General features: G+C 40.5%; 1 protein-coding gene across 1 annotated transcript in view; it reads right to left on the bottom strand.

Moving 5' to 3' along the window:
- The window catches only part of FREM2 (FRAS1 related extracellular matrix 2), a 165,110-nt gene that overhangs the window by 7,597 nt on the left and 135,145 nt on the right, over positions 1 to 22,368 (bottom strand). Inside the window, exons 12-18 of the mRNA XM_049647421.1 lie at positions 21,447 to 21,577; positions 19,506 to 19,664; positions 17,909 to 18,212; positions 14,888 to 15,019; positions 12,080 to 12,411; positions 3,247 to 3,439; positions 1,071 to 1,175 (exon numbers count right to left, since the gene is read on the bottom strand). Of these exons, the coding sequence (XP_049503378.1) occupies positions 1,071 to 1,175; positions 3,247 to 3,439; positions 12,080 to 12,411; positions 14,888 to 15,019; positions 17,909 to 18,212; positions 19,506 to 19,664; positions 21,447 to 21,577 (1,356 nt within the window). The remainder of the gene's footprint in view (positions 1 to 1,070; positions 1,176 to 3,246; positions 3,440 to 12,079; positions 12,412 to 14,887; positions 15,020 to 17,908; positions 18,213 to 19,505; positions 19,665 to 21,446; positions 21,578 to 22,368) is intronic.

The raw sequence follows: 22,368 nt of genomic DNA, 5'->3' as shown, positions 1-22,368 counted from the left end.
GTGAATGCATTTATTGTGCACCGGGGCTATGAGCTGAGTTTTCGTCTATTAGCATCCACACAGCTGGGAAAACCCAATTTATAAGTGGAATCTAATTTTACTTAGATTGTCTGTAATTGTGTCTAAACAAAGATTCAGTTTATTAGAAAGGTAGACATGTGGAAGGGACCTGTAAAGACCAAGAAATTTTATTTTCCAGAACTGTCAATTATAATAAAGCAAAATGAGTCTTTTTGGGTCTGTTTTTCTTGCGGCTCAGTCTCATAAAACTACAATGAACCATCTTTCTCTTCTGAATTTCAGCCCTATTCTCTCCTTTGTTTAGAGCTCAAAGCCAGAAAAAGGAAGGAAGGAGAAGACAGTAAGTGAACTATTTTCCCCTTCCAATCTGACAACAGTTGTCAAAGGGACAATACGCAAAACCAATTTAGTGATATGGAGAATCAAATAAAAAAAGATGTCTAATGAAATGTCCTTTATAAAAAAAAAAAAAAAGCCTGGACATAAGACTTCAGTGACTGCCTCCTTGTTGATATTCAAACCACAATCTGCTGTCACAGTTAGTAAAATGACATAGCCAATCCTTATTAAAGATAATTAGTTACCATGTCTGAAATGTAAGAATCACACTGAAGTGCCACTTCTGCCTCTGTTACAAAGGTTTCTTACAGTGTCTAGAAAATAATTGTGAACGGAGAAGGGCTCGCCGAACAAATGACCTAAAATTCCACTTCTCATACAACAGAATTGAAGCAGAGAAGGGGATTGTTGTTGCTAGGCTCTTTATCCAAGGCAGACTCCACCAAAAATGAACTCAGAATTTTCTTTTAAATTTACTTTAACCCTTTTGCGTTTTCTCCAAAAATCTACGTACATAATGATGACTATGTAGCTGATGAGAGGGAGCTGAGCAATTCTCAGGCACCCTGCAGGTAAGTCACAGTGATAATTCATTTGAAAGGAGGGTTAGAGACCTCCCGGGGAAGCATGCTGAAACACGGCACTTGTGGGTGTGGGAAGTCTGTATCCTGCTGTCTAGGGCATGCCTGTTAGTGGATTACAGGGCTTACCCGGGTGGGAGAGTACAAACAAGCCGTGGAACTGAGCCTCCGTCTTGAAGTTCACGACCAAGCGCCCCTCTTCGCCGATGCGCATGCTGGTGGGATAGAGAGAACCTACATGGGGAGAGTGCGCAAGAATGGAAATATGGGTGACCTGGGACTTCTGATGGGCAGGATTTCTTCCAAATTTGAAGTCAGAACGGTCTCATCTTTAAACATTCTAGCCAAGGGGTGCTATCGGAAGAATTCTGAGTGATAAGAGACGCAAAAGTATTTTGTTTTGTTTTGTTTTGTTTTCTGACAAGAAAAGATGTCTAGAAGGGAGGCAAAATAGAATCAGGGGACGTGAGAGAGGTCACTATGAAATATACAGATTGATTATAATAGGCCAAGATTTTCCCCCCCCTAAAAGCATTAGTCTACATAAATGAAGCTGTAAATTGAGGGACACAGTAAAATTGTGAAATGTTGAAGATTTGGACACAGAAGTGGGTTTGTGTTCTCCAGAATGATTCCGAATTTTACGGGCCTAATAAAAACTCTGGAGCTTTTCCAAGACTGTTAGCAGTGTGACCAAAGTTGGTTCCAGATAGAAGAAGGAAACTCCTGGGTGGCTCAGTCGGTTGAGGTCGTTTGTTCCAGATACTGAGACTTCGGCTTAGGTCATGATCTCATGGTCCTGGAGTTCGAGGCCCGCATCAGGCTCTGTGCCGACAGCTCAGAAACCTAGAGGCTACTTCAGATTCTGTGTCTCCTCTCTCTGCCCCTCCCTGGCTCACACTGTCTCTCTCTCTCTCTCAAAAATAAAATAAAAACATTAAAAAATTTTTTTCTAAAAGGAAAGAAGGAAACATGAGATCCTCATGTAATACTTGAGAACCCTTGCATGGATCCACATTAAAATTTACTTAAATATACATTTTCTAAGGCAAAATACAGAATTAAAACATGAAAATGTAAAATAATCTGGAATGACCACTCAGGGTGCACATATTACCTATCACATAGCTTTAAGGCAATTTTACTGTGCTTAAGATAGCAAATTTTGATGCACTGTCAATAGTATTTTCCTCCTGGCTCATAGTAAGTAATGCAGGCATGATGCTCAGATAGGCATGGAACCAGAATAGCATCATGGGCCTGAAAAGAAACAGTACTCATCCTACTAATAGATAATTAGCTTTATGCTTGTGGACTCTGAATTATACTTCTGACGTGGAGACTGAAACAAAGATTTGCAGATGCTTATGGGCTCAGGAGGTAGTTGTACTTACTACACTGTTCCAAAACATTCAGCTAAAATATCATAGAATAATAGAATTTTAAAATAAAAAGAATACTGGAAGTCTAGCTTATCTTTCAGAAGAAACTGAGTGCCACAAAGGTTAAGGAGTATGTTCAAGATCACACAGCTAGTTAGTTGGGGAGCCAGAACGAGGATCCAAGATATCTCTCCTCCCTCCCTTCCTTCCTTCCTTCCTTCCTTCCTTCCTTCCTTCCTTCCCCTCTCTTCCTCCCTCCCTCCCTCCCTCCATCTTTCTTTCTTTCTCTTTCTTTTCTTTCTTCTTTCTTTCTTTCTTTCTTTCTTTTTCTTCCTTCCTTCCTTCCCCTCTCTTCCTCCCTCCCTCCCTCCATCTTTCTTTCTTTCTTTTTCTTTCTTTTCTTTCTTTCTTTCTTTCTTTTTCTTTTCTTTCTTTCTTTCTTTCTTTCTTTCTTTCTTTCTTTCTTTCTTTCTTTCTTTTTCTTCTCCATGCCCCACATGGAGCCCAACAAGGGCTTGAACTTACAACCCTGAGATCAAGATCTGAGTTGAGATCAAGAGTCAGACACGTAAACAACTGAGCCACCCAGGCACTCCCTGAGCCAAGAGGTGCCATTTCTTATGTTCAACTGGAACTTCCTCTATGCATTTTCTAGAATCTAGGAAACATGTTGACTGTAAAATGAACTGTAAGGATTAAATATCCATGAAATATATATGTTATATTTAGCAGGCACATATTACGCAAAATTTAGAGGATTGATATGATTTAGTTTTTCCATGACAAAATGAAATAATCTTAAAATATTTAATATAAAAATAAAGTATATTGAAGGTCACTTCCATTAGTTTAAGCTATAGTAAAAATTCCTCTTAAGTAATTCAAATGGGTAAGAAAACAAGTGTTCCAAATTATTAACCCACCTTGGAGTTCCGCTTCTGGTGGGCTTCCGATTCCATCATTCCACAAGATGGCAGTGTCATACACAAAAGTCAGACGGAGCTCTGACTTCAAGTCAAAATGTTGCCAGCCTCCTACCCCAACAGGAGAATGGAACACGTAGGAAACATACAGAGGCACTCGAAGGGTCACATAGGACTGTACTAGATTTAGGACCTGAAACAATAAAATTGTACCTATCAACATGATTCAAGGTTAATTAGAGGAGTCTAATTTTGTACAAGCTGTTGTCTCCACTCAGCTAAAGATTTTTAGTAGCCACTGACGAAAGGAAGTGACAACATTTACACTACTGTCCCCTCACTTAATTATGGAGCAATTAAATAGTTGTTACTACAGTACCTTCCTTTGCAACAAAGGATATGCGGCAGAAATCTTGAAGGCGAATTCCATTGTTTTGAGCATATTATGCCTACACAGTCTTTTCTGTTTTATAACAGCTTTATTAAGATACAGTACACACACCATGTAATTCACCTATTAAAGTGGACAAACCCACAGTATTTAATATACTCAGGGAGAGGTGGAATTTTCAACACAGTCAATTTTAGGACATTTTCATCACCTCCAAAGGGAATCCCAAACCCATTAGAAGTCATTCTTTTATTCCCTCCTCCTCCAAATCTCTGGCAGCCACTAGCCCTATTTTCTGTCTCTATGTATTTGTCAATCCTGGACTTTTCATATAAATGGAATCATAACAATATGCGGTCTTTTGTGACAGGTTTCTTTCACTTATGTTTCCAAGGTGCATCCATGTCGCTGCACATGTCAATACTTTTATTTCTGAATAGCCTTCCATTTTATGCATAAGCCACACATATTTAGGTGTTCATCAGTTGACGGTCATCTAGGTTACTTCCTGTTTTGAGTTATTATGAATAATACTGCTGCAAGATACTATTAAATTACTACATAAAGGAAGATAAAATAAAGCAGGAAAGACCTAGAAGCAAATATGTTTAGTAATGATATGTAACACTTAATATGTCTCAAAAATAATTGGTTGAGATGAACTGAACTGCTTGGAATTTTACACTTTCCTTCTTCAGGTATTTTGCAGGTGGGCTAGGACTAATACAGGATAAACTAATATTTATTTATTGAGCCCCTAGGTTCACAATAAAAGCCATTTAATACTTTTAATCTCCCTCATAATTATATTTATATGTATGTGTGGATGGTTGGATGGATAGATGCTTGGATGGATGGATGGATGAGTCACTGGATGGATGGATTGATAGATGATGCATAGAAAAAGAGAGAGAGGAAAGTTAAGGCTCAAAGAAATACATTTCTCACAGAATTCTTTAAGCCTCCTCAGTGGCTCCTGCCATTACTGGAGCCCAGCCTTTGACCTGTGCTTTTCTACTCTATCACACCTCGTCACATTCCAAACAAAGCTGAGGGCGGTCCTAAGATCACCTAACCAACGTTATCATACTTCAGTCTCAAAACAGCTTTGCAGAATAGCCGGGCAAATATCCTCTTCTACACAAGAGGAAACAGACTTCAGTCAGATCATACTCTTGAGAAGTTCCAGCTGGGCTTTCTGATACCACTCTTATTCTCCTTCCACGATGAATGGCAACAGGGATCATAGACATGTGTTGGTGAATAATATGAATCATGAGAGCAATAATTTATCACTTTATCATAGACTAAAAAATAAACTCCTTAAATCACAAAAATGATGATCTGAATTGCCAGCGAAAATATGTAAAAAGGAAACCATCATCCAAGCAAATGATTTGATTCCTAGCTGTGTAGTGGCTAGCATTCCCCATCATCTGCTAGCCCGGCCTGCAGAAGAGGGGCCTTGCAACCAGAGTCCTTTGAGATTATTTTTGTGAAGTGTCGATATCATTGCAGTTAATGAGAACTGGATCTTGCAGTGCAATTTTAATGCTCAGTGTAAAGGAGAGTGATTAAGTCAATGTATATTCCACTGGAAGTTAAGATTAATATTTCATCCTGTGATTTTAATAAACTTTTAAAAATTAGGCTTTAGGCATGAGTTTCCAATTAAACTTTCTAGGTGCTAATCATTTTTGCCAATGTTATGTATCAAATGTTACTATCTTGGAGAGAACTACTCGCATTCACTTCCTACGAATAAGTTACTTGGCACAAAGCTCTCTAACTTTATTTTCTTTCATTGGTTCTTGTGGTAACTTAGAGTTTGGCCCTTTCTGGACATGGAATCAGCATCTGACTGCCTTTTCTTGCTCATCACGGCCAGGTCTTCTGTGTCTGCTTAGAACCGCTGTCTGGAGTAACGGGAGCCAATGGAACAATGTCAATCACCCACGTCACCTCCTGTTCATTCCAGAAAAACTGAAGAATGCAATGGGGTCAATTTGACTTCTGGACGTCATCTTAATGAGTACTTAATTTTCTTTCTGCCTGTATGACAGGGCTTTTTAAAGTGTTTATTTATATTAGAAGAAATACATCTGGTACATGGTCTTCAAGCAACTGTAACTTGACATAGGAGTTTATGGGTCTTTCCAGATGTTTTGAGTTTTTTCAACAAAATGAAATGATACTTTAACTTCCATATTTGAAGGGAAAATACAAAATGCAAATTCTCTGGAAAAGGTAACACTGATATCAATTTCCACCACCACTACTAAGTGGCTAATAATGGGCAGCAAGTATATATTTGGGGAGGTATTGTCAGCTGAAGGGACAAAGGAATTTCTGCTGGGCCATCAGATGGGTAGGAGAGGGAAATAACAGGAAAGAAGATGAATACTCTAAAAGAAAAATTATACTCAGAATGCTGTCTAAGGTGGGAACTACAGTTGGGGTAAATCACAGTAGATTTAATTGTTCACTTATCTGGGGGGTGCCTGGGTGACTCAGCCGGTTACACACCTGACTCTTGATTTCAGCTCAAGTCACGATCTCATGGTTTGTGGTGGGTTCGAGACCCATATTGGGCTCTGCACTGATGGCACAGAGCATGCTTGGGATTCTCTCTCTTTTTCTCTCTGCCTCTCCCCTGCGCGCACACACTCTCTCTCTCAAACAAAAAATTAAATAAACAAACTTAAATAAAAAAAAAATCTTCACTTATTGGGGCATACAGCTTAAGCCATCCAACTTACATATTGCCTTATTGAAGTAGGCAGTATATATACGCACTGCTTCTTATAGAAGTTGGCAGTATAGGGGCGCCTGGGTGGCTCAGTCAGTTGGGCGACCGACTTCGGCTCAGGTCATGATCTCGCAGTCCGTGAGTTTGAGCCCTGCATCGGGCTCTGTGCTGACAGCTCGGAGCTTGGAGCCTGTTTCAGATTCTGTGTCTCCCTCTCTCTCTGACCCTCCCCCGTTCATGCTCTGTCTCTCTCTGTCTCAAAAATAAATAAACGTAAAAAAAAAAAAAGAAGTTGGCAGTATATATTGTATTAACAAAACCTATCTAGATTTACTTTGTTCTTTTGCACCTTTTACTCAAGCAAGACTATATTCTACATGTGTTGAAATTAAGCCACGAAGAAGTCAATTGGCTTGCCCAAGATTATTCAGCACAATCAGCACGAACATTCAAGTATCCAGACCAGCACTATTCAATAAAAATATAATGTGAGCCACACATGTAATTTAAATTTTTCTAGTAGCCATACTTCAAAAAGTAAAGGGAGGGGCACCTGGGTGGCCCAGTGGGTTAAGCATCCGACTTTGGCCCAGGTCATGATCTCACGGTTCGTGAATTCAAGCCCCACATAGGGCTCTGAACTGACAGCTCAGAGCCTGGAGCCTGCTTCGGATTCCGTGTCTCCCACTCTCTCTGCCCCTCCCCTGCTCACACTCTGTCTCTCTCTCTCTCAAAAATAAACATTAAGAAAAAAAGGAAAGAGAAACATGCTAAACTAACTTTAAGAATAGTTTACTTAGTCCAGTCTATCAAATATATTACATTTTAATATGTAGTCAATAAAAATTTATTTATTTATTTATTTATTTATTTAAGATAGAGAGTATGTGTGTGTACATGGCAGGGGGGCAGTGGCGAGAGGCAGAGGGAGAGAGAGAATTCCAAGCAGGCTCACACTGTCAGTACAGAGCCCAACACGGGGCTCGATCTCAATGACCATGAGATCATGACCTGAATCAAAACCAAGAGTTGGATGCTTAACCATGTGGGCCACCCAGGCACCTCATGGTTTCTTTGTTTTTTTTTAAGTGAGAGTAATGTTAGTTCTGTGGAAAGCTGGGAAACTAAAAGCATCTAAAAAGAAAAATCTTGTTCATTAGTCTGTTATCATTGTGCACAGCCAAATTTTCTAGTTCTCTCCAATATACACACACATTTTTAATAGTAGCAATGTAATATCATTTATACTACCTTGTATATTGCTTTTTAACTTGATGTTGTTAGCATTTTCTCATGGCAAGGAAAATTCTTCAGATACATGACTTTTGATGGCTATATAATATTTTTACCTTGTGGGTAACCATAACTATTCTATTATTGGTCATTTAGTTAATTTCTAATTCTATCATTGTAAATATCCCATAAAGTTATCCTAAATATTAAGGAATCTGTGGACCAGTATTGACCCTACCTCATTCCAGGGTCTCCCTTATGCATCTCTGATCTCATAAGACTTTAGAAAGTCTTGTATGTGGACACAAGCCTAGGCCTCTTTCTTCCAAGTGTTCCTGGATGTGTAGACTGCTAATACTACTAATCCCTTGGCTAAAGATTCTAACTTGTTAAAACAATGATCTCCCCTGGGTAGCTAAGTACATGCTTTATTGAGACTTTAAGCTATTGAGATCGATAAGCCTTCTTTACACATTCACAAACACCACCATCTTGATGATGTAGACATATTTCTGGTAACAAAAGGAGCAATAGAAAGAAATTTCAATCCGTGGGAAATCCATACTAGTGGTAGTCAGATAACATTCTAACAATTCTACTTCAATTTTTAATCTTTGAAATAAGCACAAACCACATATCCCACAAAGGTGGGTAGGTACAAGATTGTAAAATATTTTTAAATGATCATTGTTTTCAACCTGTGTGGTTTAATTAAAAGACCTTGGGTAGGGGACCCCGGGTGGCTCAGTCAAGGGTCAGACTCTTGGTTTTGGCTCAGATCATGATCTCATGGTTTTGTGAGTTTGAGCCCCGCATTGGGCTCTGTGCTGATGGTGTGGAGCCTGCTTGGGATTCTCTCTCTCTCTCTCTCTCTCTCTCTCTCTCTCTCTGCCCCTCCTCCACTCACACTGTCTCTATCTCTCTCAAAAATAAATGAATAAACTTTAAAAATGAAAAAAAAAGACGTTGGGTAAATAGTCTAATCAGTGCTTCCCAATATGGTAACCACTAGCCATGTGTGGCTACTGACCATTCAAAATGAGTCTAGTCAGAATTGAGATGTGTTGTGCATGCAAAATACACACCAGACTTCAAAGACAGTAGCAAAAAAAAGTAAAATATCTCGTTAAATATAATTTTAGAGGGGTGCCTAGGTGGCTTAGGCAGTTAAGCATCCAACTCTTGATTTTGGCTCAGGTCATGATCTCACAGTTGTGAGCTAAGTTTTGGATTTGTATAACTTTATCAGCAGGGGGCATAGACATAACTGGCATGCATTCTCATGACCACGGTTGGGCAGCATTTTGGTCCCAAGCACAGAGAAGTACATTTGCCTTTCTTGCAATTATATCTGGGACCACATCCATTCCTGTCATTCACCCAATCAAATGGCATTTAATTCACTCAATTAAATGTCCAGATAAGAATCATGATGTGGTTAACAGCACAGGTTTACAAGTGAATTGAATTTGGGCCATTATTTGAATTCTCTTTGCTTCAGCCTTCTTATCTCTAATAAGGGGGAAAAATTCATATTTGTTTCATAATGTGAGGACAGAATTTGTGGAAATATGTATTTAGAAGAATGGCGGGCACAGAGTAGACATTAAATAATTGTTAGCTATTGCTATTATTATCGTTATTGTTATCGTTAGTACAATCATTAGGTATTTTCTCTTTTTCTCCAGAACTCAAAAGTAATGGGGAAAATTAGAGAAATATCTCAAAAGAGCTACTATATTTCTTCTACTTTATATTTTCCTCTTCCTCACCTATATTTAAGTAATGTATGTGTTGGGGGGAGGTGGGGAGAAGTAAAAGTTTAAGCCTAAGGAAGAAAGTAGGGGAAATGGGGATGAACATCTCTGAGCTCCCCTCTAAGAGAGTGATCAACATGTCTTATTAGATTGTATTAATGTTTAGTTTATACTGAGGCTTTTAAAATTTTATAACAAGATCCTGAAATTTCAATGATTTATACTGAATCTGGTCATCTCTATTTATGTTGATTGTGAGGGTGATACTATTAGATTTATTTTCAACAATTCTAAAGCAAAAAAACAAAAACAAAAAGCTTCTAAGAAGAAACTCCTATACACATCTGGGCATCTTAGGAAGGTAATGCAAACCAGTTAAGAATTGGATGAGATAATTCTTATATTCCTAGTGTTAGGTACCAGAAGCCTTTCAGGGAGGTAAATCTTAACTTCAGCCTCCGGTTGCTAGCTTTCACCTAACGGAGCAGAACCACTGACAGCTGAACTACAGAAGCAGGGCAGTGGCTTTTCTGCCTGGCAGTGGTGATAGGAAGGAAAAAGCACTGAAGTTAAAAAATTAAATAGAGGAACTGTGATTTAAACACACACACACACACACACACACACACACACACACACACAGCAAAGTATAGTCAATTTAGCTGAGCATTTTATGGTAAGATTTGGCTAGAGCTATGAACACATTAGAGGGACAGAATTTGCATTCAAAATGGCCTTGGGGCGAAGCGTATGACTTCAGGTCATGATCTCACAGTTCTGCATTGGATTTTGTGCTGATAGCCAGAGTCTGGAGCCTACTTTGGATTCTGTGTCTCCCTCTCTCTCTGCCCCTCCCCTGCTTGTGCTCTCTCTCTAAAATAAATAAATATTAAAAAAAATAATGTCCTTGAGACACTGAAGAAGTGGGCAGATGTAATAGGATAGGACTTCAGCGGGCAAGTGCAAGGTTTTCACTAGAGAAGGCTGTCTGGGTTGCAGATATAAAGGATCAAAAAATGCTGCCACTTTGCAGGAAAGATGGAAAACATTCTTGAGGGTGAAAATAAACTATAGCCTAGGTGAGACCCATAGAAAAGCTCCATGGTACTGAGTGAATGATAACAAGGAACTGGAACTAAAATGTAATCCTATTATATATCTAATTTTGTCTTTGCTGATAGATCCTGTGACTTATGCAAGATCCTGAGAGAAGAGCAACGAGAAAGAAAACCGGAATGATTGAATAACGGATTGGAAACAAGTTCTGTGAGTCCCAGCTGAAGGAACCAGGGATATTTGACCTATAAAGGAAAAGGCTGACATAGATTTGTTAATATGAGCCTTGATTTTTATTCTGGGGGAAGACTTTTTTTCTTTCATGTTTCTTTCTGGTGGCAAAGATACACTGGGGAAGAGGGACCTGAAAAGGTAACACTTCCGAGGGCTTAAGTAACTCACCCAGGGACACGAAGCTAGAAAACCTCAGAGCCTAATTTAGGTCTACATGTGCTAGTTTCTAATATCCATGCTCTTTCCAGCATTCCGTACTGTCTTCCTGTTGGTGTTTCGTGAATTTTTACTAATCCTTGCAAGTTTCTGAATATTGTGCTGCTTTCAGAGGAGATGGAGATAACGTCTCATTACCTGGGAGTCCAGTAGTCCCCAGATGTAATCAATGCTGCCCATTCCGCATCAACACTAGCTGAATGTGTCAGGTTTCACAGCTTCGCCTCAGATTAAACTGATACTCTGTTGTCATTCACATTTCTAATGCTACCACATGTTTTATACTTTAACACCACAGGGATATAGGTCGGTCAAAATCCGGCCTCACCCTGGCGAAGTCTTGAAAGACATGATACATACGGGGTACCATTCAACACTTTAATGTGTAAGCCTGCTTATATAAACTCTTTGTTTAGTCCAGGTAGGACAGAGCATGGCTTTTAGTTCAAACACTCATTACGCTTCTAAACTACACTTAACATATTTTAGATTCTCTATCATAACTGCCAACGGAGATCTTGCTTCTTTATCATTTTGACAACAACTTTGTTCATGATGATGAGGGTAGGGATTTTGTGTGTGTGTGTGTGTGTGTGTGTGTGTGTGTGTGTGTTGTGTATTTTATGTGTAAATGTCTGCGTAGTATGAAGAGGAGTCAATAAACACAGAGGAGGAATAACAATAAGACTGTAATACAAATGCTTTTGACTATGTTAGTGATGGAGAAATGAAGCAGACTGGGAGGCAAAGGGGATTTGAAAACTAGGCAGAAGACGGGATAAAGGACAGAAAGATAGAAGGTGCAGGAAGGAAATAAGGAAGAAGAAAAACTGAACTCACCAGAGGATTGAAAATCCTCATCTTAGATGGTTTATGATACATTACAGACATCTGTATGTATACACAGTAAATGATAATGTATGCTCTGAAAAGAAATTAGCACTTGGAATTTTATAATATCAGAAGAGATTTGGACTTTATGGCAATAATTATACAGTCACCTTTTGATACAAAGACAATGATAATGATTCCAGAAGCAGACGTGAATTTTCACCCCAGTCATGCGAGTGCCTCTTGTGCCTAATGAACTACCACCAAGATGGAAGCCTGGAGGTGGGCTTTAGTCCCAATCTGTATACTTGGACAGAACCAACTGGCTTTTCCAGTGACCGAAGCTCAGATGTTCAAAATCCATACCTGTCCATCCGTCCCGATGGTGCCTCCACAGTCAGTCAGAAGTTCTGACATGTCATAGTAGCTAACAAACTCCCATAAGCAGGCCTCCAGGTTCAGGTTTCGATAGAAGCGTAAGGTACTGGAACCTCTGATAGACGAGCTGTACTGGTAAGGATGCGTCTCTCCAATTATTTCTGGATTTTTTGTAGCATCGGTCAAGAAACCATGGTGGGTCTTCACTTCGGTGTAGTCCAGAAGATTGGAGCACTGGTGGTTTCCAACTCTTGAGCCGTCAGGACTGAGGGTGAGCTCGAAGTTGGAAAGCTCTTTAGTGGAGATCACAGGGAGCATGCCTGCGAGGAAATGTAATCATGATGCCATTGTCACCAGCAAAGGGCTTAGAACACTTGTCATTTCTTCATCCTCCAGAAGACAAGTGTTATAAAATACTGTATGGCAGTGATTACTCTCAATGTGGTGTCCCAGATGTCCCCTGGAATTTTTCAGATCTGTGATACTAAAACTATTCTCATAATGATTCTAAGGCATTATTTGACTTTCCCACCATTATTCTCTCACTAGTGTACCGTGGACTTCTTCAGAGGGTGCAGGTCATCACACATTGCCACAGATTGAATGCAGAAGTAGATAAAAGAATTCAGCTGTCTTTCATTAAGCCAGACATTAAATATATTTTAAAAGTATAAGAAAACCAATAAATTTTTTGATTTATAAATGATAGTTTTTTTGTTTTTATTTCTTTTAATCTTTATTTTTGAGAGAGAGAGCGAGAGAGAGACAGAGCACGAGTAGGGGAGGAACAGAGAGAGAGGGAGACACAGGATCTGAAGCAGGCTCCAGGCTCCGAGTTGTCAGCACAGAGCCCGACGTGGGGCCCAAACTCATGCACCGCGAGATCATGACCTGAGCTGAAGTCGGACACTCAACCGACCGAGCCACGCAAGTGCCCCAATTATAGTTATTTTTGTTAAAAGTATGTTTTTCATGCTAATATGTAATGGATTTGTTATTTTTCACTGAATGAAAATAACTCCTGAATTTTAACTTTAAATCTAGGCCATATTTACAGACATAATTCATAAAAACAGGAAGTCTTTGAGATCCTAAATAGTTTTTAAGGACGTTCTGAGACCAAGAAGTTTAAAACTACCCCTATAAAATACAGGCCGAGGACTGGCAAACTTCTTCCATAAAGGGTCAAATAGTAAATATTTTAAAATTTGTGGGCCATCAGGTCTGTGTCACAACGGCTCGATGCTGCCATGGTAGATGGGAGGCTGCCACAGGAGACATGTAAAAGTATTAACAGAAGACTTTATCATGAACAATGGATTATAATTTCATGTAATTTTCACGCTCCATGAAATATTGTTCTTTTGGTTTTTTCCAAACATTTAAACATGTAAAACCATTCTTAGGTTGCAAGGTTGTTTGAAAAGAGGCAGCAAGCTGGATTTAGCACAGAGGCCACAGTTTGTTGAAGCCCGGTGTAAACAACGCAGCAAAAGACCATGAGAGAGGTGTTCTCCTGGAACCTTACCCACCTCTCGTTCTCAGATTCTTCTAGAGTGACCCTTGGCCTCACAAAAGAACTGGTCAGCTTCTACCATGCTCCTGGAAGAGCTGTGGCTATTGACCAATGCACACAATGCACAGTCAGTTCTGGGAGCAGCATGAGGGACCAGCCTTTCTATTAGGACTGTTATAGCTTGTTTTTCCCTGCTGGGTCCCTCCTTCCCTTCGCACCTTTGAGTCACATCTCCAACACGAGCCTAGAGATGGGCTGGGCGTACGTGGGTCCCTCACTATGCTGTAAAGTAAAGAAGTGCACATTCTTGCCCACCTATCTCCCACCAACACAAATGTGGGTTTGTAATAAGCAGGAAAAACACACTTACGTCTTTTTTTTTCTGAGAAAGAAAAATTCTACCTTATAGTTCCCAATACTGACCAGTTGTTTCCTCTCACCTAGCTACTTAAACTATAACTAACACACCAAGTGGTGAAATTAATATTAACAATTTATTTCAGGTATAAAGTCATTGACGGGAATAGAACTTGCAAATGTTTTCTGGGGGCGCCTGGGTGGCTCAGTCGGGTAAGCGTCCAACTTCAGCTCAGGTCATGATCTCACGGTTTGTGGGTTCGAGCCCCGCGTCGGGCTCTGTGCTGACAGCTCAGAGCCTGGAGCCTGCTTCGGACTCTGTGTCTCCCTTTCTCTCTGCCCCTCCCCCACTCACGCTCTGTCTCTGTCTCTCAAAAGTAAATAAACGTTAAAAAAAAAAAAGAAAAGAAAGAAAACATTTTCTGTACTTGGGAAAATGTTCCCGGTGTGGATAAAGTTAATGACTCATAAATTCTGGCCACACTTTCTTATCTGGAGAAAATGAACACCATTTATAAATTGGATTTATAAAATTCCGGCTATGAAATAGCAAATACACACTGAAGGCTCAATGAGATGTCGAGATGCTTTACCGGAATTCCAAGTTTAAGATTAAGAGTTTTTAAGGATGGACATATTTGTGCCATTTCATAAAAACTAGCACATTAACCGAAGTTTCGCTCCATTGTGTTTGGACAATGTATTAAATTTATTTCATTTTAAAGAATGCGTAAATTGTCACACTTAAAAAAAACAGGATCGAGAGAAAACAGAAACACTTGAAAGAAGCAGAAGGACTCGACGGTCAAGTTGCACAACGAACATGTATTGCCTGTTTGGTGATTTCGACCACTCAGTGACATGAACCAGATACGGAGGAGCCCAAACCACTCCCGTGGCTTTGCTCACCCAAAGCCACCTACCGTCTACGTGTGGCATCGTGACAGTGAGCTTGATAAGGTTTGTGTACTCTGGGTCCTCGGGGCCCGTGTAGCGCAGTTTAGCGGAGAATGGTTCTGCTCCCACCGTCCCTGGTACTCGGGGCTGACAAAGACCTCAGGGAAAAACGAACATGTTTATGCTAAAAGAAGAAAACAGACAACACCTACAGAATGTTTTTAAACTAGGCACCCTTACTTTTTAAGTAATAAAATAAAAAATTCTCTGTGGACCAAAGCATCGCTAAGAGCTTTAAAAAAGCCGAAAACGCTGGAGTGAGAAGTAATCACAGCAGACAGTTTACTGGCTACTTCTTTACATGTTGGGTGTTTTATAAAGTTTGAGAAAAAAATCGTTATTGTTCAATATTTAATTATTCTGTTTACTGTTCAATTGTTTAATACACTGGGCATTCATTCTAGGTTATAATCATATTGACAAAGTCATTTTAATATAAAATGTGAAAGCCGACAGGAAAAAATAGCTACAGTTTAATTACATGAATTGGATGTTTACCATAGAATAATATACTTACTTACTGACTAGTCATAAAGTATCGGTATTGATAATCAAAGCAACTAAAAATGCACTCATCTTTAAAACAAAAAAACCTAAAGTCTCCTTAAAATTAGGGAACAAAATGTATACAGTAGAGTTTTCTCTATATATGTAACTTCTTATGGTATGTGTATTATGAATTATAATTTATAATATACATACTGATACAAAATATACAGATACTGACATATGCAGACACGTACTGAAACACATGACGATATAAGATTGTTTTCTAACATCTATCTAGCTCTCAGTGATCCTCAAGAATGCTGACATGAAAATCTTCCTCCAATGTTTACTTTAAAAGAATTGTAATGTTTTCATTTTCGTAACATGGAACAGACAAAGATGCGGGGTTGTAATTTCAAGATAATAAGGCAATATATAATCTCTTTTCTATTTGTACAAAACAAAGGAAACAGACAAATATTTATTAAGATAGCAATAAAATCAAGGCAGTTGCCAGCATCTGGACTATTTTATAAAGAGGGGGACTCATTTAAACAATTTTTTTTTTTAACGTTTTATTTATTTTTGAGACAGAGAGAGACAGAGCATGAACGGGGCAGGGGCAGAGAGAGAGGGAGACACAGAATCGGAAGCAGGCTCCAGGCTCTGAGCCATCAGCCCAGAGCCTGACGCGGGGCTCGAACTTACGGACCGCGAGATCGTGACCTGAGCCGAAGTCGGACGCCCAACCAACTGAGCCACCCAGGCGCCCCGAGGGGGACTCATTTTAAGGCAGTGTTTAATTTTTTTTTTTTTCCTTTCTGGTACTAACATAACAGTTTGGTTTTTAGAGGAATTTAAAAACCATGTATTTTAGGGGTGCCTGAGTGGCTCGGTCGGTTAAGCGTCCGACTTCAGCTCAAGTCATGATCTCGTGGTGAATTTGAGCCCTGTATTGGGCTCTGTGCTGACAGCTTAGAGTCTGGAGCCTGCTTTAGATTCTGTGTCTCCTTCTCTCTCTGCCCCTCACTTGCTCATGCTCTGTCTCAAAAATAAATAAAAACATTAAAAAAATTTAAAAACCGTATATTTTAATTCTAACAGAAGAGCATGTTTACTATATATGATATCAATAAATATTGATCCTAAGTATTAACTGTGGGAGGTGGTACATATAACATTTCTTTATGCAACAAATACACTTCTGAACCATTATATGCAAAGGAAGTTTTAGGAATAAAATCTTATAAACAAACTGCTACTCTCAATTTTTTTTAATGTTTATTTTTGAGAGTAACAGAGTGCGAGTTGGGAGGGGCAGAGAGAGAGGGAGACACAGAATCCGAAGCAGGCTCCAGGCTCCAAGCTGTCAGCACAGAGCCCGACACGGGGCTTGAACTCACGGATCACGAGAGTATGAGCCAAAGTCAGTCGTCAACTGACTGAGCCACCCAGGCGCCCCACCAGACTGTTATTTTAAAAATCTAACTTAAAAGTTCTTCTCCAGAGTGCAAGATTAGTTTATAAAGTAGAGTTCCTGTCTTTTCAGTGTTGTCTCCAGCTACATCCTGTTCTTCACCTCCAATGTCTCGGCTTCGGCCCTGGACAACCACCCCCCCCCCCCCCCCCCCCCGTAATCACAGAGTGTGGACACCTGTACATCTCTCTACACCTGCACCATCCCTCCTCAGGCCCCGGTCCCCAGCAAACTCCTACTTGTGCAGCAACCAGGTCATCGTATAGGAGCCACCGTGTCCAGATTCTCCCTAGTCTCCCTCTCACATGCTTCCCCATGTCTCTGTAGTTTCCGGATTATCCCATGATTTTTCAGCCTTCTATCAGTAATTGCTCATGCTTTTCTTTCTCTGCTGTTTCCAAGATTCAGCTTAAGCAGTTTTTCTTTGAGGAAACCTTTCCTGACCCACCCAGGGTAGAACGAATCACTTTTACTGTGCCTCGTCCAGACTAAAGTTAATCTTTGTCCCCGGCTTGAGTGAATTCCTCGAGAATAAGCATCTTGATCTCTTTTTCTCATCACCAGCAGAAAGTATGCATATGCCAGCCTAAAGTCTGGCATATAACAGGTGATCAAAACACGTGGAACAAATGAATACTTATTTTCTAATGAATATTTTTGTAAAAATGATGTCATTTTTTAAGTACTTGAAGAATATTTAGGCACCCGGGTGGCTCAGTTGGTTAAGCGTCCTACTCTCAATTTCGGCTCAGGTCACGCGCGATCTCGCGGTTCGTGAGTTCCAGCCCTGCGTCGGGCTTGGCACTGAGAACACGGAGGCTGCTTCGGATTTTCTTTCTCCCTCTTTTTCTGTCCCTCGTCTGCTCTCACTCTCTCTCTCAAAACAGATACATAAACTTAAAAAAAACTAAGTACTTAAAGAATATTAAGGAATGCATGGGGGCATTTGGGAGAACTAATAGCCAGGAATCAGACATTTGTGTATTTCACTGGTCGTCATGTGACAATGGCAGTGCAGTACCTTCTTCTCTGCTGATGGTTACGACAGGGCTCATCAGCTCCAGGCCCTCATTGCCATCGGCATTCACAGCACGAGCCGCACACTGCACCCTAGAGCCAGGCTGAAAGTATACGGAGTCTAAGGTGATCATCTTGGATGACGTAAAGAAGGTGTCAAAGTCCACTTCTCTCATGGGGCTGGTCACGCCATCAGGGCCAGCGGGAGCGCTAGTCAGCCATCGGTACCGGGTCAAGGTGTCGTTGATGTTCTCACTTGCACAAATGGAGCCTGTTTTGTCATAGTCTGAGTATTTAGGGTTGCAAGCCTGTGGGAGACAAGTGACTGTTAGGACCACGGCACAGAACAGTGTGGAAGTTCTGCCTCTCAAGCTCTCTATCCTAGTGTTTTCCCTGCTGCTTTTTGCCATTTCTACCTGCTATTCATGCAGCCGGCACATTTCTATTCTAGCCCTAACAGCGCGTGTGGACTCTGAGCTTCCATTTCAAATAGCTTACTGGGCGTTTCTACTCTAACTTGATGCTCGTAAGCTTGTTATGCTCTGCATCACCTCATGAATCTCCGAGATCCCGAATCATTCTTGTTCTCCCTCCCTCCCTCCCTCCTCTCTCTCATCTTGTCCCCTACTTCCGGTGGGTCAGTGAACTTGGTTGATTCTTCTTTTGCAATGTTTAAGCCGGTACCTTCCTTCCCATTCCCAGCACCACCTCGCAGCAGGCTGGGGGTCTTTCCGGGCAAGTGACACACTGCTGTGTGGGGACACTCCAACACAGCCCTCTTCTCCCGCCGTTCCTCTGCACGAGAACCCCCTGCTACCCAACCGATGAAGTCCACGGTCCTTCGTATAACATGGAAAGACCTCTATAACTTGGCACCAAATTCTTACCTGCCTAGTTAATTCGATAAACATTTATTGTGTGCCTATCATACGTAGATCATTACACCTGGGCTGTGGTCATATAAAAACAACATATAAAAATAAGTGCATTCCAGTTTTGCTCGCAAGGAACTTACAACTTAAAGTCAAGGAGAGGCAAGTAAAAAGTAATCATAATATGCCATTTTTTAGCGCTATTCCTGTAGATGTAGCTCGTGTTGCAATCACTTCCTCCTGGAATGGCCTTCCCCTGTCTGACTCTTATCTTAAACTGCTGAAATTCTACACAAGTGCCCCAAGCCTCTTCTCACACATGGAGCTGGGGCTCTAGCTGGCTTTCATGGTCACGATCACATCTTACCCTCTGGTAGAGCGACGATTCCTATCCATTTTTCTCTTCCTTAAAAATCCAATTTTTAAGTTTCTTGACTGCACAGTTCAACCCTTATTTATTTTTCTATCAATGGCAGACCCTGAGATAACAGGAGATAACACACTGTGTACACATCAGTTAATAAACCTTTGTTGGATAAGGAAGAAAAATGGGAGCTTTATTTGACTAACGTTATGTTTTCCTGTCCCCAAAGTTCAAAGCTTATGCCTTGTGGGATTTTCCACTTGGCATTTCTTCATGGCAAAGCCTATCCTACACTGGCTAACATCTATAATTATTTTAAATAGTCATTTTGCAATTTGTCTCAATTTTGTCAATTGCCTACTCACTGTGATACAGACGACAGGATAGCCAGACACAGGTCCGGCACTATCTTTAGCTCTGGAAGTGTCATCATACATCAGTAACGACACAATTTGAGGGACAGAAGGAAAAGTGACGTCTGCCATGCTGTTCATTTCTTCTATATACACAATGGCTTTGGTGACCTACAGGGAAAAGATAATTACCTTTGATTATTAAAATATTTGGCTCTAGGAGCTTCTATTGTACGGTATGATACCCATGATGCTTGGCACGTCCCTGGCTTCACAATGATGAGAACTGTCACACGCAGGGCCCCTACAGAGTGACAGGCGCTATGTGGTTTGTTCTGGGTGATTCTGGCACCTTGGCCATATCTTCTGGCACCAGGGGAGGGTGCATGAGCCCAGGGCAGCCGGGGTTGGCTGGTGGTTCACGAGGTATTTGGGTTCTATTTTTCCTCTCCAAATCATGATGATCGCGGCTGAATCTGTCTTGGGTTGAGACATGGAAGACCCATGAAAGGGCCAATTAGCTGCTAGTGGGGAAAAAGCTGAGCGACAGGCTGAAATAAGGCAGATCCTAGGGGTCATGTGATAGCATGGCCATGCTGACGCAGATGCCAGTGAAAAGCGAGGCTTTAAATGAGCAGAGACCAGAAGCACAGCCTGAAGCCCAGGCAGAGCGTGATGCCAGGACACCTTGCCGATAAATTTGCCTTAGCTCCTGAAGAACCTTCCGATATCTTATATATCACAGTTTCCAAATCTATATTCACCTGTGGATTTGTAAAAGAAGCTGTTGTCCCTTGAAGTGACCTGAATGAATCTCTGTTCCTTTCACCCCAAAGAGTTTAATGCAATGCTCCATAAAAATAGCAATAATCATTTTTAATGTGATCAAGGGTTATAAAAAATATATACGTGGGAAAGGTTTTCGGCCCATACTTCTTGAATTTTCAATATGACTTAAAAAACAAGCCAGGCACTGTAGCAGAAATACCATCAAGTAGCAAAGCTTATAAAATGATAACAAATACTGAAGGGAAGAAATCTGCCCAATTTGGTTTTGTACTAATAGTAAATCAAATAATCAAAGAAACAGTAAATTTAAGCATAGATATTAGAAACATTGGTCTGTGTCTGAAATTATTCAGTTGTAGAGATTAAGGTTCAAATGTCAACATTCCGTGGAAATTATGTGTATCTTGAAGAAAATTGGTCGGTGACACAATTTAAGTGAAATGAGCACAGAAAGCCAGTATTAGGACCATAACATTCTGGTCGCTGAGGCTCCGGACATCAATCTGATAAAGCTAGGATGAGCGGTGGGAATTTTGAGGGACAGCAAACTGTGACGTGGATTAAAATGTACATTTTAATGAGCTGCGCCACTGAATTTACAGTCTTCTCTTTATGTGGAGATGATGCTCTCTTTCTGGAAATGAATCTCAAATTCGATGGCTGCCGACTGAAATGGAAAGGCTAAATGGGCAGATGTGGGGCTCAGTGACTGTAGTCTCTGAGTTTCTCTACACATGACTTTTCTTTCTTTTTTTTTTTTTTTTAATTTTTTAACGTTTATTTATTATTGAGAGACAGAGACAGAGCATGAGCACGGGAAGGACAGAGAGAGCGGAGGAGACACAGAATTCGAAGCAGGCTCCAGGCTCCGAGCTGCCAGCACAGAGCCCGACGCGGGGCTTGAACTCACAAACCGCGAGATCATGACCTGAGCGGAAGTCTGACGCTTAACCGACTGAGCCACCCAGGCGCCCCTACACATGACTTTTCAAAGGAAGAGTAATAGGAGCAACATTTATTTCTGAGGTGCAAAGGGGATTATGCACATCTCCTTTATACGAGGCTTGCACAAAATTCCATTAGTCTACTGTATACCATGTGAGCCTTATATGCATTTTCCCCGATTAAAGTGCAAGCCCTGAATTTGTACCCACATTCTCTTACCTGAGTCTCTGCTATCATGTTCTCATCGGGTTTTAGGTGAACAGTGAAGGCCTCTCTCATTTCTCTGATCCCATCGAAGATGACTTCAATGTTAACAAGATGCTGCGTCTCTCCCTCCTTAAACTCAATTTCTACAAATGCAGAATCACAGATTTAAGTCCTTTACACACGAATATGTGAAATTTTTGTCAAGCTTTTTTGACAGTGACTCACAATGAGGAAAAACACTTCACACTGTGGCCCAGTGTCTGTGTGTGTGTGTGTGTGTATGTGTGTGTGTGTGTGTGTGTATATGAATAAAATGGAATCACAAGTTTGAAAACATCATTTATTTTTACTTCAGGTCTTGCACTTCAATGTTTTCCATTCTATTCAATTTCATCCAAATAAAATTCTAATCAGAAGCTACTATATTTGTCTGTTGGCCCACAGTTTGAAAAATCACAGAGTAATGGAACAGAAGATCACCAGTTCTAATACTGAGGCGTAACCAGAAAAACTGACTTCTTGGTTCCAGAATTTCCGAGCCAATAGGATCCAAGTTAAGTGACTAATTTTACAAATATTATGAACTGTGAACAGCACTTGCATTAAGTATGTATGGATAATATAAGGTGGATATAAAATTGTTGAGCTTTTTAATATTATATCAAATTATATTTTAAGAAGACTTTTTTCTGTTGTTGGCATTAATCTTGGAAACTTAGAAAATTCTTTTTTCTTTTTTTAATTTTTTTTTAACATTTATTTATTTTTGAGACAGAGAGAGACAGAGCATGAACAGGGGAGGGGCAGAGAGAGAGGGAGACACAGAATCGGAAACAGGTTCCAGGCTCTGAGCCATCAGCACAGAGCCCGACGCCGGGCTCGAACTCACGAGCCGCGAGATCATGACCTGAGCCGAAGTCAGACGCTTAACTGA

This window comes from Panthera uncia (genome assembly GCF_023721935.1).
Source record: "Panthera uncia isolate 11264 chromosome A1 unlocalized genomic scaffold, Puncia_PCG_1.0 HiC_scaffold_16, whole genome shotgun sequence".
NCBI lineage: Eukaryota > Metazoa > Chordata > Mammalia > Carnivora > Felidae > Panthera > Panthera uncia.
This window is presented reverse-complemented; position numbering and strand designations above follow the sequence as displayed.